The 15,832-nt window shown below is 40.1% G+C and overlaps 1 protein-coding gene across 2 annotated transcripts in view; it reads right to left on the reverse strand.

The window, feature by feature from the left end:
* LOC138966414 (oxysterol-binding protein-related protein 9-like) overlaps positions 1-14,960 on the reverse strand; it is a 40,617-nt gene extending 25,657 nt beyond the window's left edge. The window contains exons 1-9 of one of the 2 annotated variants that reach the window (XM_070338645.1): positions 14,847-14,960; positions 13,969-14,019; positions 12,208-12,286; positions 11,583-11,659; positions 10,009-10,101; positions 8,078-8,155; positions 6,472-6,522; positions 3,217-3,304; positions 2,514-2,658 (exon numbers count right to left, since the gene is read on the reverse strand). In XM_070338645.1, the coding sequence (XP_070194746.1) occupies positions 2,514-2,658; positions 3,217-3,304; positions 6,472-6,522; positions 8,078-8,155; positions 10,009-10,101; positions 11,583-11,659; positions 12,208-12,286; positions 13,969-14,019; positions 14,847-14,954 (770 nt within the window). In that variant the 5' untranslated portion in view covers positions 14,955-14,960. Of the gene's footprint in view, positions 1-2,513; positions 2,659-3,216; positions 3,317-6,471; positions 6,523-8,077; positions 8,156-10,008; positions 10,102-11,582; positions 11,660-12,207; positions 12,287-13,968; positions 14,020-14,846 lie in introns of both variants that reach the window. The other variant, XM_070338644.1, reaches the window with a different exon arrangement.
* Positions 14,961-15,832: the final 872 nt, after the last annotated feature.

Genomic DNA, 15,832 nt, shown 5'->3' on the forward strand with positions numbered 1-15,832 from the left:
GGCATTGACAAGACCGCGTTTCTCAAACCATCAGACACGAGAACGAGAGGGAATAGGATCCACCAAGAACAGGACTACCACCCTTCACTGTCCCACTCCTTTTTTCCGCGGACAACATCAGAGTGGAACAAGCTCCCGATCTCCACCACATCCGCCCCCTCCCTTGAGTCGTTCATGTCACGACTCGGTGGCAGCAGAGCCCTGCAGCCATCCACCTCCCTCCCATAGCCGTTGATGGATTGTACAAAGTTTTAATAACCCCAAAACCTAGCCAAGCTCCTCTCCACTGCCCTCCTGCACCCCCATACCCCCCCCCCCCCCCCCTCCCCCAGCTTTGGCTTTTTAACTTCCTTACACGACTGGCACAGACCGCAATGGGGGCCAACAGTGTATGGACATCACCGCGGGACCTTCAACATCCAAGAAATTGGATCCGGTCCCCCACGGGAAGAAGAAGATTGCAGTTTTGGAAAAGACCTGTGCGATAACCTGTGACTGTATAACTATTTCCATGCCTTAAAAACCATCCCTCCAAACAAGACTTTGTGTAGGCTATCGGCAGATCTCCATTGTGCAATTTATTGGTTTTCTTGTTCAATCATTCCACACTTTTTGCAGAAAAGACTTGCTTTGTTGGCAGAGTCCCTTCAAAGCTGATCCCAAACATTGCTGCTGAAGATTAGCTAGCACCTGAGATTTGAAGTAACAAATGTGAAAGTTATACACTTGTAGAACCTTCTTTTTACAGTGATACACCTGAATGTAAATAGTTTTAAGCATGGAGTTTGCCATGTGAAGTGAGAAAGGAAACAAACTTGCATCGATCTTGTACGGCAATATCAGCGGAAGAGAAAAAAAAACAACAAAAAAACACACCACCAACCAACATTTAGCACCTGTGCAAAACAAAGCACACATCTGACTAAATGTGTCTTGACTTAACAAGAAGACTACCAAATCAGAACATTAGGAGTTTCATTCTTGGCAGTTCTTTGTTTCTGCTGTTATGTTGTCGTAGTATTTTGAGTGTACAGCGCTTTGAGCAGGATACATGCGCTCATATAAATATTATACATTATTATCATTATCATTATTTGCTCTCTTTTCGTTTTTCAGCACCAACAACCAATAGACAAATTCCGGAAATAATTCTGTTAAGTTTGCATGGGTTGTGAAAGAGTGAGTACCCTTGTATTTGCGCAGACAAACATTGCCATGTGCTTCCTGAACACATGTTTGAGACATGCCCTCTTGCTAGTGACTGGCCTGTATTCCCACATCGCTTTCCAAATAAACATAACGTTCCCTCTCTTGTGATATGCATGTTTCTGCTACTATCACCCTGGCAGAGTTTCTGCTCAAACATCAAAGGAGTCGGTCTCATAGGTAAGGTCATTGACCCCGGGTAAGAAGGTCAGTGTCTCTAAACTGGGACAGGCAGCTGATCTCAGCTGACAAGTATGGGTCATTGACCCGAGGTCACCAGGCCAACCAGCTACAGTAGTACCTGCCATATCCGGTCATCCATTAGTCATGGCAAAGGTGACCGCAAATATCAGGTGGCCGTTCATTACAGGCCCCCCCCCCCCCCCCCCCCTCCTCCAAAAAAAAAACCAAAACACGATCAAGTTTTCATGAAGAAAAGAAAGCGATCATCCACGAGCCGCCGATTCATTGTCTCTGTTAGTTTTGCTTTCGTTTATACATCTTAATTATTTGCGTGTTTAACTCGATTGTCCTGGCTAAGCTATTGTTTCGTATGTTTCTATGTGTGTTGTTTGGATTATTATATATGTATTTGAGTGTCAGATAAACAAGTGTTTCAAACTCACATCAGCTGTGATCGATCCGGAAGTGACTGCCGTAAATGTACATGTATGCGCATGTCTGTATTTACAGTTTGCGCATGCGTAAGTATTCATGTCGTCTGCTCGTGCTGTGCCGTCTGTGCACACAACACACACACACACACACACACACACACACACACACACACACACACACACACACACACAGGTGGGAGGTGGGTGGGCGGGGAGAGCCACAGGCGCTCGCCCGCGAAAGTGACAAGTGGCCGTTAAGTGGCCGCTCCTGTCGAGTAAGTGGGGCACCTTAGGGCAAAAATCAGTGACCGTTGACCGCGTCAGACAGGTTAACGGCCATTAAGAGTCAATTATAGAAGGAAAACTCATTAGTCATGGGAAAGCTGGCCGCTCCGGGCAGGTTCACGCCCACGAAAGGGCCGGAAATGGAAGGGACTACTGTATTACAATGCACCTGCCTTTGAGCTCACCACACATTGGAAGCAAAAGTATTTCCATTCTGTATTCTTCCTTTGATGTGCGGCCAATACACCGGAAGCGCCTATTGTGTGTGTTTTTCTCAATTTTACCTTAAAAGTGGGGGTTGCGCCCTATATAACAAAGCGCAGTATAGTCCTGAAAATATGGTAAATATATATATATACATAAAACAGGTGGTCTTAAAAGGACGTTTTCACTGTATGATCTTACTTTGGGGAGGCCGTGGGAGCTTCTGCATCATAGAACTCATCATCGTCACTGCTGGAGTAGGAGGTGCAGGGAACAGAATAATCTTCTGTAACATCAGTCTTCATAGTTGGATCCTCTGGTGAGCATGGCACTCTGGGAATGGGAACTGAAAAGACAGTGCAGATAGTTTTCAAAAGACAAATTTCCATGTTTATGTGAAATGAAAATGGACATTAAAGTTTTCTTATCTTATCTTATCTTTTTTTTTCCAGTTGCTTTGTCTGGAAAAGCTCACTCCAAGTTCTTGAAAAGTTTACTGCTATCATCACTGATCCAGTGTTTACAATCACTTATTACACCATCGTTAATAAATTTCGACCAATATATTTTTGCATGCTTGCATTCTTTCCAAACAAGGAAAAGAAAACAAAAAGTCGAGAAAACAAATTATTAAAAATAAATCTTGCTTTTACCAAGCCAGCCATGTTTTACAAGATCAACAAAAGAGATGTGAGACCTCAAGGCACTACAGAATGAACGTGCCTCTACAGAATGAACGTGCCTTTATCTGCATTAAGCCAGTCCTTAATTGAGCCTGAAGTCGTCACAAAGTCTTTTTATCAAATACTCAGCACTTAAGCTTCGTGCTGCCAGCTTCGCGAAGTATACTTCGCGTAGTCGACTTTGCCCAGTTAAGGACAGGCTTTAGGAAGATGTGAGTTACCTCTCATTTTAAAGTGGTCAAAGTTAGCTTCTTCCGTCAGTGGGAGTCCATGTAAAGATCCATTCAGCACCGGCTCCTTCAGGCTTTCCTGCAACATACCCTGTTCAGCTAATATTCACATTGTAGGTGTTAAATGATGCTAGGCAGTAACCAATAACACTTCTGCTCCAATGATACAATTCTGCCATGACAGCACTCAATAATATATATATGATAGCGATATATTTTCAACCTGGCGGTGACCTTGAACATAGTTTGCCACTACTGACATGACTAAGTCACGGAGAGAAACTTCATTCTCGAAACTCTTTGTCATTTCCTCAGGAGGTAGACAGTTTACATTGTGGTTTTGTTTGTTTGTTTGCTTAACGCCCAGCCAACCACGAAGGGCCATATCAGGGCGGTGCTGCTTTGACATATAACGTGCGCCACACACAAGACAGAAGTCGCAGCACAGGCTTCATGTCTCACCCAGTCACATTATTCTGACACGGGACCAACCAGTCCTAGCACTAACCCCATAATCCCAGACGCCAGGCGGAGCAGCCACTAGATTGCCAATTTTAAAGTCTTAGGTATGACCCGGCCGGGGTTCGAACCCACGACCTCCCGATCACGGGGCGGACGCAGTTTACATTGTGAGTGTTAAGACATCTTGTTGAGCTTTGTTTGTTTGTTGACATCAGAGATTTCACTTTAGAAAAGAGGGTGAAGAAGGGTCTTGGTTTGTTCATCTGATGTAGTATCTCATCAATCAAGTTCAACCATAGCAAGTTGTGTTGGCCCAAAGAAGATCTGGATGCAACTTTGTCTTACTGTAAGATGCTGTATATTGCACTGTCTTTGACTAGCCAGCATTAGGGCTGCCTTGATAAAAACACATTAGTTGTAAAGAAAGTGGGAGAGAGAACGTGGGGGGAGGGGAGACAGAATGAGACAGGAGAAACTCACATCACACACACACAGTTGGGAAAAAAGAATTAAACTCATGTGAACAAATCTTCAGAGGGTCATGACTACCAAGGACATTTCTGGGTTGGGTGAATATAGGGATTGGTTTGAACTCTACAGGTACGCATTAGAGTTTATACCAACATCTTTATTTCATACTGTTCAATCATAAACATACTGATACATGCAGACTTCCATTTCACAGGTAATTATGCCTGGCTGAGATCCTGATATTTGATGAAGAGCAACCGAAAATTTGGTAAAAAATATCCCAAAAGTAAATTATAAGTGAAAATGTCAAAGCTCTACATAGGACAACAAAAAAGTAAATGTCCCCATAAACTGACATAAACAGTATTCGCCTGTGAAGATGATCGCAACCAGTCAATTTTATCTCATTTACAAGAACTGGTCAGGTGAAATTCAGTTTAAAAGATAAGGTTCCACTTGAATTGTTCAACAAGATTTTCTGAATATTGAGAAAGACACACTGCAAGGATCAATCTCAACTTACACAGTGTAACTGTAAAGCAGGCGTGGAGGAGTGACAGTGGGAGAAACTGAGACTAAACTTTAATTAAGCTTTCTTTATCTGCAGAGCCTAGCCAAAATAATCAGTAGGATCAAAAATTAAAATCTGTGACCTTATATTCTATAATGCTTTGGGGTGGGGGGTTTAAAAAAAAAAGAGAGAAAAAAGTACCGTAGGTTATTCAACAAAATCAACAAATGACTTAGCAAAAAAGCAGAGGGCATTACCTTGACTGCACATAGCTGAGATAACTACATATGTATACCCATACGGGCGGGGATGTAGCTCAGTCGGTAGCGCGCTGGATTTGTATCCAGTTGGCCGCTGTCAGCGTGAGTTCGTCCCCACGTTCGGCGAGAGATTTATTTCTCAGAGTCAACTTTGTGTGCAGACTCTCCTCGGTGTTCGAACACCCCCGTGTGTACACGCAAGCACAAAACCAAGTGCGCACGAAAAAGATCCTGTAATCCATGTCAGAGTTCGGTGGGTTATAGAAACACGAAAATACCCAGCATGCTTCCTCCGAAAACGGCGTATGGCTGCCTAAATGGCGGGGTAAAAAACGGTCATACACGTAAAATTCCACTCGTGCAAAAAACACGAGTGTACGTGGGAGTTTCAGCCCACGAACGAAGAAGAAGAAGAAGAAGTATACCCATATACGAGTGTTTGAGAATGAGTGAGTGCATGTCATTTTTTTGTCAATGCAATTACCTGTACATATCAACTGCAAACCAGAAACAAAGTCAAAGATGTGTGTTTCTTTCATTACAAGAATGATAGCAATGTATATAATTTTTTCTGTTGACGCAGTACCAATTTTAGATATAATTACGCTTATTCACTGCAAAGAGATGGTAAGGGGTGGGAAGTGCAAGAAAATTGGAAACAAAAATCAGTGAAAGAGTAAGAATTTAACAGACAACATTTGGGTTGACTGATAGACAAAGGGAAAAACATGTGTAATTGAGGAAAAAATGAAGAAACATACCGACTTGTTTATAAAAGTTTTCTTGAAATAATAATTGTAGCACAAATAATAAATTGCAAGCAAGCATGCAAACATAGAGCTAACATAATCAAATGCACACACACACAGAACATGCATGCACTACAGTATTCCACGCCTTTCTTCTTTACAATCTGTTGGCTTCAAAGCAAGATCAAAATCACTGTTATCATTATCACAAAATGATATTACAGAGAGAGAGAGATATATATACTAATAATAAATATATAGAGACTTAGACTTAGAACATTTTATTCACATAAAGGGTAGACATTTTAGGCCATAGGCTTAATCTTACAATGTGCCCTTTACATTCACACAAACACATATTCACGCGTGCGCCCGACTAGAATCATAGAAACATCAAACATACAGTAATAATAAATGAGAAAAGTAGTGGAAAATACATGAATGGAACATCAATAAAGCAATTACAGAATGGAACATTAATTACATTAATAGAGAGAGAGGGAGAGAGGAAGAGAGGAAAACACACACATGAAACTGGTGTGCAAACTTGCTGTAAACTGTCATACATTATTCTGTTCATTTATTAACTGTATTAGTGTTCAAGCTTAGCGTACCTATACAGTAGAATAAAACGGACACAAAAGGTGAAACACAGTAGAAAACAAACTTGCATTGTCAACCCTATTGCCCTCATTACTACTAAACTTGAATTTTCAATAGCAGAAACTTTTTAGAACACAAAAGTGCTGAACTTGAGCAAATAAGAATGAAAATACTTTTCCAGATGACTTACCTTTGCGATCTGAAGCATTACGATGGCATGCTTGACTGCTTCGATCATTGCCTGAGGAAGAAAACTTGCAGTTTTAGAAAAGTACAAAGAAAAATCAGTGCATGTGGAATGAAGGGTTACTATCAGCGTGGGTTCAACCCCCAAGTTCGGCGCGGGATGTGTGTCCCAGAGTCAACTTTGTGCAGACTCTCCTCGGTGTCCGAACACCCCCGTGTGCACGCATGCGCACGATAAAGATCCCAGGGTCACAGCGAAAGCCTCAGGCCTTGGAAACACGAATACATGCATGCAAAAATATGAAGCCCGGGTGTCCGTTCGGCCAACAGCCAATAAAGTAACCATTTCAGCACTGACCCAAGACGACCCAACACGGTCCCTAGCCCATTTCAGGTCTCCTCTAGCAGCCGGCAGCCAGCTGTCTACATCCCCCCCCCCCCCCCCCAATTTTTACATTTAGTCAAGTTATGACTAAATGTTTTAACATAGAGGGGGGAATCGAGACGAGGGTCGTGGTGTATGTGTGTGTGTATGTAGAGCGATTCAGAGTAAACTGCTGGACCGATCTTTATGAAATTTGACATGAGAGTTCCTGGGAATGATATCCCCGGAAGTTTTTTTCTTTTTTTCGATAAATGTCTTTGATGACGTCATATCCGGCTTTTTGTAAAAGTTGAGGCGGCACTGTCACACTCTCATTTTTCAATCAAATTGATTGAAATTTTGGCCAAGCAATCTTCGACAAAGGCCGGACTTCTGTATTGCATTTCAGCTTGGTGGCTTAAAAATTAATTAATGACTTTGGTCATTAAAAATCTGAAAATTGTAAAAAAAAACGATCCAAATTTACGTTCATCTTATTCTTCATCATTTCCTGATTCCAAAAACATATAAATATGTTATATTTGGATTAAAAACAAGCTCTGAAAATTAAAAATATAAAAATTATGATCAAATTTTTTTTTTCGAAATCAATTTAAAAACACTTTCATTTTATTCCTTGTCGGTTCCTGATTCCAAAAACATATAGATATGATATGTTTGGATTAAAAACACGCTCAGAAAGTTAAAACGAACAGAGGTGCAGTAAAGCGTGCTATGAAGCACAGCGCAATTACCGCTACCGTGCCAAACAGGCTCGTCACTTTCACTGCCTTTTGCACTAGCGGCGGACTACGTTCAGTTTCATTCTGTGAGTTCCACAGCTTGACTAAATGTAGTAATTTCGCCTTACGCGACTTGTTAATTTTTATTTTCATACAAAGCCGGGTTTTCCTGTGTAACATGCCCCTAATGGCTTAGCCGTGAGGGCGTAAAACTTACATTTTCTCTCTGGAATGAAGGCACATATTCCAACACAAACACTCTGACAAACTGGTAGACAGACAAAAGACAAGGACACACAGGCACAGAATTCTGGCCATGAAAACGAGTGTGTCTGTGTTGCACAGTTATTTGTGAAGGTGTCAAATACACGTCAAAGAGTTTTCATTTCAATTTAGTTTATCATGTGTGCCCTTTTATGCAACACAATTTCTCCTTCACTTTGCTGTAGTGGACGTCTATGTGTGTTTGCATGATTGTCTGCGTCCTTGTGTTGTAAACTTACATCTGCTGTCACGTTAATGACACTGTAGTTTTCTCTTGTGCCAACATCAGGACAGCCACTGATTCGTTCTTGAACAGCCTGAAAAAAATTCAAACGATTACACAAACCAATCATTCTTCAAATCCATCAAGCACACAAAATAGGATTTAAACTGTACTCATGTCATGTCATGGCGTGTGTGACAAATGCAATGAACTATTATCAGCAGCATCAGCACATAAATGTGTTCAGATTACTACCTACATTGGCTACCTACACCTGTTAATTCATAAAGCTCTTTTTAGTGCTACTGTTGTGGGTCATTCTCAGAGTCATGGTCCAAAAGCATGACATTCTCACATAGTCATTGAAAAATAAAGTTCAGAGAAAATCGTTGAAAACTGTATGTGCAATATAATAGGGTGTGATAAAACTATAAGTGGACAAAAAGCTCAAAGAAAGTTGTTGGTTTCCCTTATATGGAGCGGCAAAGTACGTAACCGTCCAAAACTATGTTCGGTCGAGGCATTGACAATTTGACAGACACGGAAGTTAAACTGCAAGTCTCGCACTCAATAACCAACCATTTCTACTGTTTTGAGCATTTCTGGTTCCAGGCTCATGACAGGATGAAATTGTGTTCAAGTAGTTTTTAAAAAATATTGTTCATTATTTAATTAAATGCAAAAACGCCTTGTTCGGTCGAGGCCACAATGTGTGACACCAAGACCTCCTCTGAGATTCATGTTGCAATTACCGGCAAACAAAACTATATATTTATTAACAAAAGCTGTGTTTGTGTGGCAGTAATGTGTACAAATAAAGTGTCCCTGCAAGGTAGATCTGACACATTGTTATTGTGTGCCCAAAAGTGGTTATCTGTGCCGAATAATTTGTGACACGATGCCTCGACCGAACAGCATTTTGGGCTCGGTCAAATTACTGCGTAAACAATGATTTTTTTAAAACAGATATTGTGGTCATAAACATGCACATAATCTCTTTGCACCTGTACACTTTATTTGCACTCTTCACTCTTAATTTACTGGAAATTAAACGTCTATTTTTCGTCGAGAGGAATGTCACAAAATGGCGGCTTCAATTAGCCGATTTTTAGCAAACAAAAATGTCAACCATATTAGCAAAGAACAAGAAGAGCAAACGCTCGATCGAGTCACTTTCGCAGTTCTGAATATTATATGAGGCATCAGATGGACAGGAAGAAATTGCTATTCACAACACAATGAGTCACGTTCACATAAAATTTGAGCCCGGTCACTTTTATAGTTTCCGAGAAAAGCCCAACGTTAAGTTGTGTGTTGCCGAACAGAAAAGGCTAGTTATCTCCCTTGTTTTTCTGATAACGTTCGTAAAAGGCTACAGATGTAAATACTTTGATGTAAAGAATAATCCTACAAAGTTTCAATCACATCCGATGAACTTTGTCAAAGATATAAAATGTCTAATTTTTCCTTTGACGCTGACCTGTGACCTTGAAAAAGGTCAAAGGTCAACGAAACCATCGTTAAAGTGTAGAGGTCATTGGAGGTCACGACTAAACAAAATATGAGCCCGATCGCTTTGATAGTTTCCGAGAAAAGTCCAACGTTAAGGTGGTGTCTACGGACGGCCGGCCGTCCGGACGGCCGGCCGGATGGCCGGCTGGACAGACTAACACTGACCGATTACATAGAGTCACTTTTTCTCAAGTGACTCAAAAAGTAGTCAAATTGGGGCTGAAAACATATAAATGTATTCCCCGAGACATAATACAGATACAGCATATAGTTGATTTGATGGAAAATGATGGTTGTATTCCTTTCATGAAATAGGTCACCCCCCTCTGGGACAGTAATCTGAGAATGACCCTTGTTGTTGTTGTTTTGCTTTTTTGTACGGAGACCTATCAGTACACACAACCATGCCCAACCACGCATCCTTATAACCTGTACCTCATTCTGCTCAATGAGAAGTTGAAGATAAGCATCAGTTTCCATCAGTTTGTGTTCAAACTCTTCAGTGCTCACAAGCTGTGGGTAATACTCCTGCGAATAAAATAAACAAGTCATGTGAAGTGATATCAAAACATTTAGTCAATCTTGCGTCCTGAAACTAAACAAATTAGTCAATCTGTGGCACTTGCAGAACATAATTGTATGCACTGCATTTTTTTTCACCAAGACTAGTAAAACAATAGGTTGGCCAAAATCTCACAGCTGAGATTAGCGCTGACACATTGCCTTGGCAACACAAGCCCAATGAACCTAATTTGGATTTGACCGATTTTTATTTTATTTGTGAGCTTGTTTTTAATCCAAACATAACGTATGTATGCATATATTTGGGAATCAAGACATGATCAGGAACACAATGCGATCATTTTCAAATCTGTTAGCAAAAATTTCGATTTTAATCACCACTTTGATGAACATAATTAATTAATTTTTAAGCTTCCAAGATAAAATGCAATCCTATAGTCCGGACATTGCTTGAGAAAAATGTCGATCAATTTGATTAAAAATGAGGGCGTGACAGTGCCGCCTCAACTTTCACTAAAAGCCAGATATGTCATCAAACACAATAATTATCAAAAAATGAAAAATACCTCTGGGGGTATCAATTTATCATATATAGAAGAATTTTATGTACATTTTAATGAAGATCGGTCCAGTAGTTTCACCAGAATCGCTCTACACACACACACACACACATCGAATGCATCTCTCCTCTAGATTCCCAATCTATGTCAAAACTTGACCAAATGTAAAAAAGACGTTTTGTAAGAAGAAAATAACAAAACAGAAAGTACAACAAAATACAGTTCAAGGAATAACAAGAGGCGAAGCCTTCAAGGCTCACGTAAGAAATCGACAAACAGTAACACAAACTCAATCACTCTGTCACACATACACACACACACACACACACAGTAAGCATAGGTGAAACTGTGCAAGAAAGGGAGACCCTGGATCTGCCAATTAGTCTCGGCCCGCTCACAATAACAATGACCGAGACTTTCAGTAATTCCTTTGCGTGACGTCCAACCCTCTTACGTCATAATGTGACGTCTTCAAATAGTTTCTATCACCCACGTCAAACACTTTTCACCGAGACGTAATCTTCTTATGCGAGCTTTATCCATAGACTCGGAAATGTTAAAGTTTCTATCACACACACACGCACGCACGCACGCACAGACAGACAAAGTTTATCATCGCATAGGCTACACTTACGTGAGCCAATAAATGAAGACCAAAGATCAAATGCAGTTTACAATCAAAAATCAAAAATAGTAATTTTACAAATTATTTCAGATTTTAAATTGTTCACAACTACTGGCAAATGATCAGGGCTATAACAAGATGTGTGTTTAAACCAAACAGAAACTTTTTACTTTAACTTGCTCTAGTTTCTTTTCTCTCCGTATTAAGAACAAATACTAACTAGTAAAAGGCCTACAAACAAGAAACCCACACAGTTGTGCACACTCCTTGTATCTAGGAAAATGAAGGGCAATTGTACTCACATGTCCTGCAGAAAGCTGCCTTTCTATTGCTTTTTCCAAAGCACCAATCCACCTTTCTCTTTCTTCATTGTCTCGAGCTGTTGGCAGTACACATAAAGCAGACATAAACAGTCAAGTCATTTATCTGAATATTTGTATGCCGACTACATGACATGCTTTGATGGAAACACATAAGGTCAAGTGTGTTCTTCGGCACTTGGTCCTTCTCTTTAATTACTAAGACTGTGTCAGTTTTTAGACCTGTAAAGATCTGAACAATTTGAGCCTCTAAAACTAAATGTAAAAGAAGAGATACATTTGAATACTGACAAGAATAAAAATCTGAGCAAACAAGATGATTAAAAATAGCAAGTCTTTTACATATTCTGAAACAGAGGTTGTCTGCTTTTACAAACTGGTGTATTCCCTCACTGGAGACATTAAGATTAACATTATTTGAATGCTTAGGATTATATGTTTCCTCATGTTTTTCAGACTCAGAGGGTGTTTGTGTCCTCTCTATGACTGAACAAACCATTGTAAAGAAATACCGCACAGCAAGAAATCTAATCTATCTAAAAACCAGTAAAGTTCCATAACACTGATATAATTTGTAAAGCATGAACAATGTAAAACTACACTGTACCTTGAAAGTGGAAAGTCTTTTGGTCCACTGTGATTGTAAAGGTACTGTCATCTTCATCATCAATTCCAATGATGGCACCCTGAAATGTTTATAAACAAAAGTCCAATGGTTACACTTTTCTCGTATTAAGTGTTGCAGGTCAACGTCACAAATGTGTTTCCTTACTAGAATATTCTTCATCTTCTTCTTCTGCGTTCGTGGGCTGAAACTCCCATGTACACTCGTGGTTTTTGCACGAGTGGAATTTTACATGTATGACCGTTTTTTACCCCGCCATTTAGGCAGCCATACGCCGTTTTCGGAGGAAGCATGCTGGGTATTTTCGTGTTTCTATAACCCACCGAACTCTGACATGGATTACAGGATCTTTTTCGTGCGCACTTGGTCTTGTGCTTGCGTGTACACACGGGGGTGTTCGGACACCGAGGAGAGTCTGCACACAAAGTTGACTCTGAGAAATAAATCTCTCGCCGAACGTGGGGACGAACTCACGCTGACAGCGGCCAACTGGATACAAATCCAGCGCGCTACCGACTGAGCTACATCCCCGCCCATTCTTCATCTGATTGAGCTCCTTTCAAATTAAAGCAAAACTTGCAACACACACACACACACAGACTGATCCCAATTCAGTGCTTTATAAATAAATAACTTCTCCTCGCCCTGTATGAAATTGGAAAAAAATCAAACAGACCGCCTGAGTACCAGTCAAACAACTTGTGATAATGCATGTTTCAGCTACTAGGTACAACCCTGGCCAAGTTTCCTCTCAAGACATCAAACTTCAAAGAGACCACCCCATAGGTTAAACTCTGACCCCGGTGCAGGAAGTGTTTCCTCTCTCAGATATGACAGGGGAACCACCTCTCATAGCTAAAACTGGGTCATTGACCCCTGGGAAGAAGGTCAGTGTCTATAAACAAGGCAACCCAGCTATCACAATGGACCTGCCTTTGATCTCGGGGCACACACAGAGCACACATATTTCCACTCTGTATTCTTCCTTTGATGTGCCCCTTATTTTCATTCTTCACCTTTGTTACTGGTATACTTTTTCAATTCCCAATGGGTGACTGGATTACACTTTTTTTTTTAAAAGAAGGGGGTGGGCCCTATGCCCTGTAGCGCCTTGTAACCCGGAAAATACGGTAGAAAGATCTAGAAACACACATTAATAATACCTGACAACTTTAAGTTTAACCCGCATATATATATACATATTTGTTTGCAACAGTAGTACCATTAACACCCCTCTACAAAAGTAAAACTCCCCCACTGCTACACATCACATAAAAGCTGGAAAACATTGGGAAACTGTTTTATGAAAACGAGAGAATGAAGAGGTATGTATCAATATATTGTTTTAGGTATGACTGCTTTGGAGAAATACAGCTTGTCTGCATCATCTTCAGACAATACTGGGATTCCCAAAATTCCCTATCTCCATGCTATCATGGTAAGGTACTATGTATATATTCTAATGTAGCATAGCGTCAAAATATCCTCTGAAAACAATTCTTTGCACAGCTGTTTCTGAAGAAAAGAAATAAGAGACAAATTCTGTGTAAGGCAATTTTTCTATGGAAAAAAGCTGTCTCGCATCCACATTTTCTGTCAAATGGTATGAATTTCTTTGTTTTTCTTGCTAAGACAAGAGGTATGATACCTCAAAATACGGTTCTGCCAAAATGACACCCAAGCAACCCTCAACAGACACACACACAGACATACAAGGGCACACTTGAAGCTACTCAAACTTACTTTTAGTCGCACACAACCCCTGCGAGAACCTTTCATCATTTTTTCTTTGGACTGTAGACAGAAAAAAGAGCAGTCAAGTAACAAGCATCCATCATCGACAGCTACAAGTAATTTGCTTTCACATACAGACTTGTACACTCTACTTGTGTACTGAAACTATGAACAAGTCCTCTAAAACTTACCACTGCCATCACAGTAGAAGAATACAATAATGTATGGTATAGACCTTTTCGGTATCTGAGCAGCTCTCGCGAGACACGCTCTTTGTTATGCTTTGAACATCGCGAGAACTTCGAACTTTGACTTGTGCAGCTCGCACGAGATCGCTGTACCGCATGCTTTGCTATGCTCTGAAGTTTGCGAGAGATCACGAGAGCTTGGAATACCGATAGGGTCTATTGGTAATAGACTCTATATATGGAATGGTATATATACTGCCTGAAGTGTTCAGATTTTAAACTTTCCAACATTATTTGTTTCCTTTATCAACCAAGTAAAATAAAGCCAAGGAGTCTTATGTCTATGTAGAAACAAGGCGCCGACAATGGGAATGTAACGAAAGTCAAAACTATACCGATTTACTTTCAAGTTCAACTGTCTGCAAGTTTCAATCATTCAGTGTATACCTGACATTTTCGTGACTTGGTTAATGGTTTTATGCATTCGGCCTTCGCATTTAACATAAGCGATCCAGTGCATCAATATTATGAGTCATACTTTCCTTTCATTTACAGACAATAACAGACGTGCGCGAATAATAACAAGCTCTCAGGCTCTTGAGGTTAGTAGGCGTGTCAAGCTGAAAGTTCCGTCTCTTTGGTATTCGGTCAGTCATTGGTGCAAAAATGACATGTTTGACAAATGAAGGCTTTACGTACTGTGTAGTACGACAGTATACCGGAGTTGCTGTCCAAAACAAACCAGCGATACTGCCATCCCTTCATAACGTTTGTCCATTTACTCAGGGGGCCTTCCATGACTGCCATCTTGACCTGACACGGGAAGTTTACAATCTTAATACCACGTGTCAAAAATAAAAGGTAAAATTGCATACAAACGTGTTCGTATCAACAGAAAATAAACTAAAATAATGGTTAGTCCTTTACATTTCAAAAAAATCATGCTGAAATTGATCTGTATACCAAATTGATATTTAATGTTCATAATACAAATGTCATATGATGTGTCTCCTTGAAGGACTTTCTCGAATAATGAGGAGAACGGTGGAAGGGGATGGGGATTTTAATTTATATTTCGAGTTGCTTCAAAAGCTAATTACAAAATGCTGCAAAGTATTTGTGGAAGACAAGACAACGACAAATTTGAAGATATTGAAAAAATGCAACAATATGCACATTTGCTACATGGATGCTCTCTGTGTTGCCGGATGCCCATTTTAATCAAAAGAATTCTAAATTTAAAGTTCAGCCAACCAACCAGAGAGATCAAATTAACAAACAAAGGACATAACAAAATACCTTGGAAGAAAACGAATAATAACATCCCTAATTTTTCAAGGGAGATTGGGAGAAGATCACTGACCTTTCAATCATTTATCTCAAATTAATATTCAAGTTTGTTTTTCAATCAATCCTGTGAACAAATTTGCCGGTATTCTAAAGGTTCTCTCTCTCTCTCTCTCTCTCTCTCTCTCTCTCTCTCTCTCTCTCTCTCTCTCTCTCTCTCTCTCTCTCTCGCTCTCGCTCTCCCCCCCCCCCCCCAATTTGTTTTATTTTATTTTCGTTTATATTACGGTTTTAAGACAGTATAGACAATTCCGTTTTTGTTGGATATAAAACAGCAGTAATGCATATTTAAGAAACACTATTTTATCAACAAAATATTTCAGTATTTACAAATAAAC

The sequence above is a fragment of the Littorina saxatilis genome, linkage group LG5 (genome assembly GCF_037325665.1).
Source record: "Littorina saxatilis isolate snail1 linkage group LG5, US_GU_Lsax_2.0, whole genome shotgun sequence".
NCBI classification, from domain to species: Eukaryota; Metazoa; Mollusca; class Gastropoda; order Littorinimorpha; family Littorinidae; genus Littorina; species Littorina saxatilis.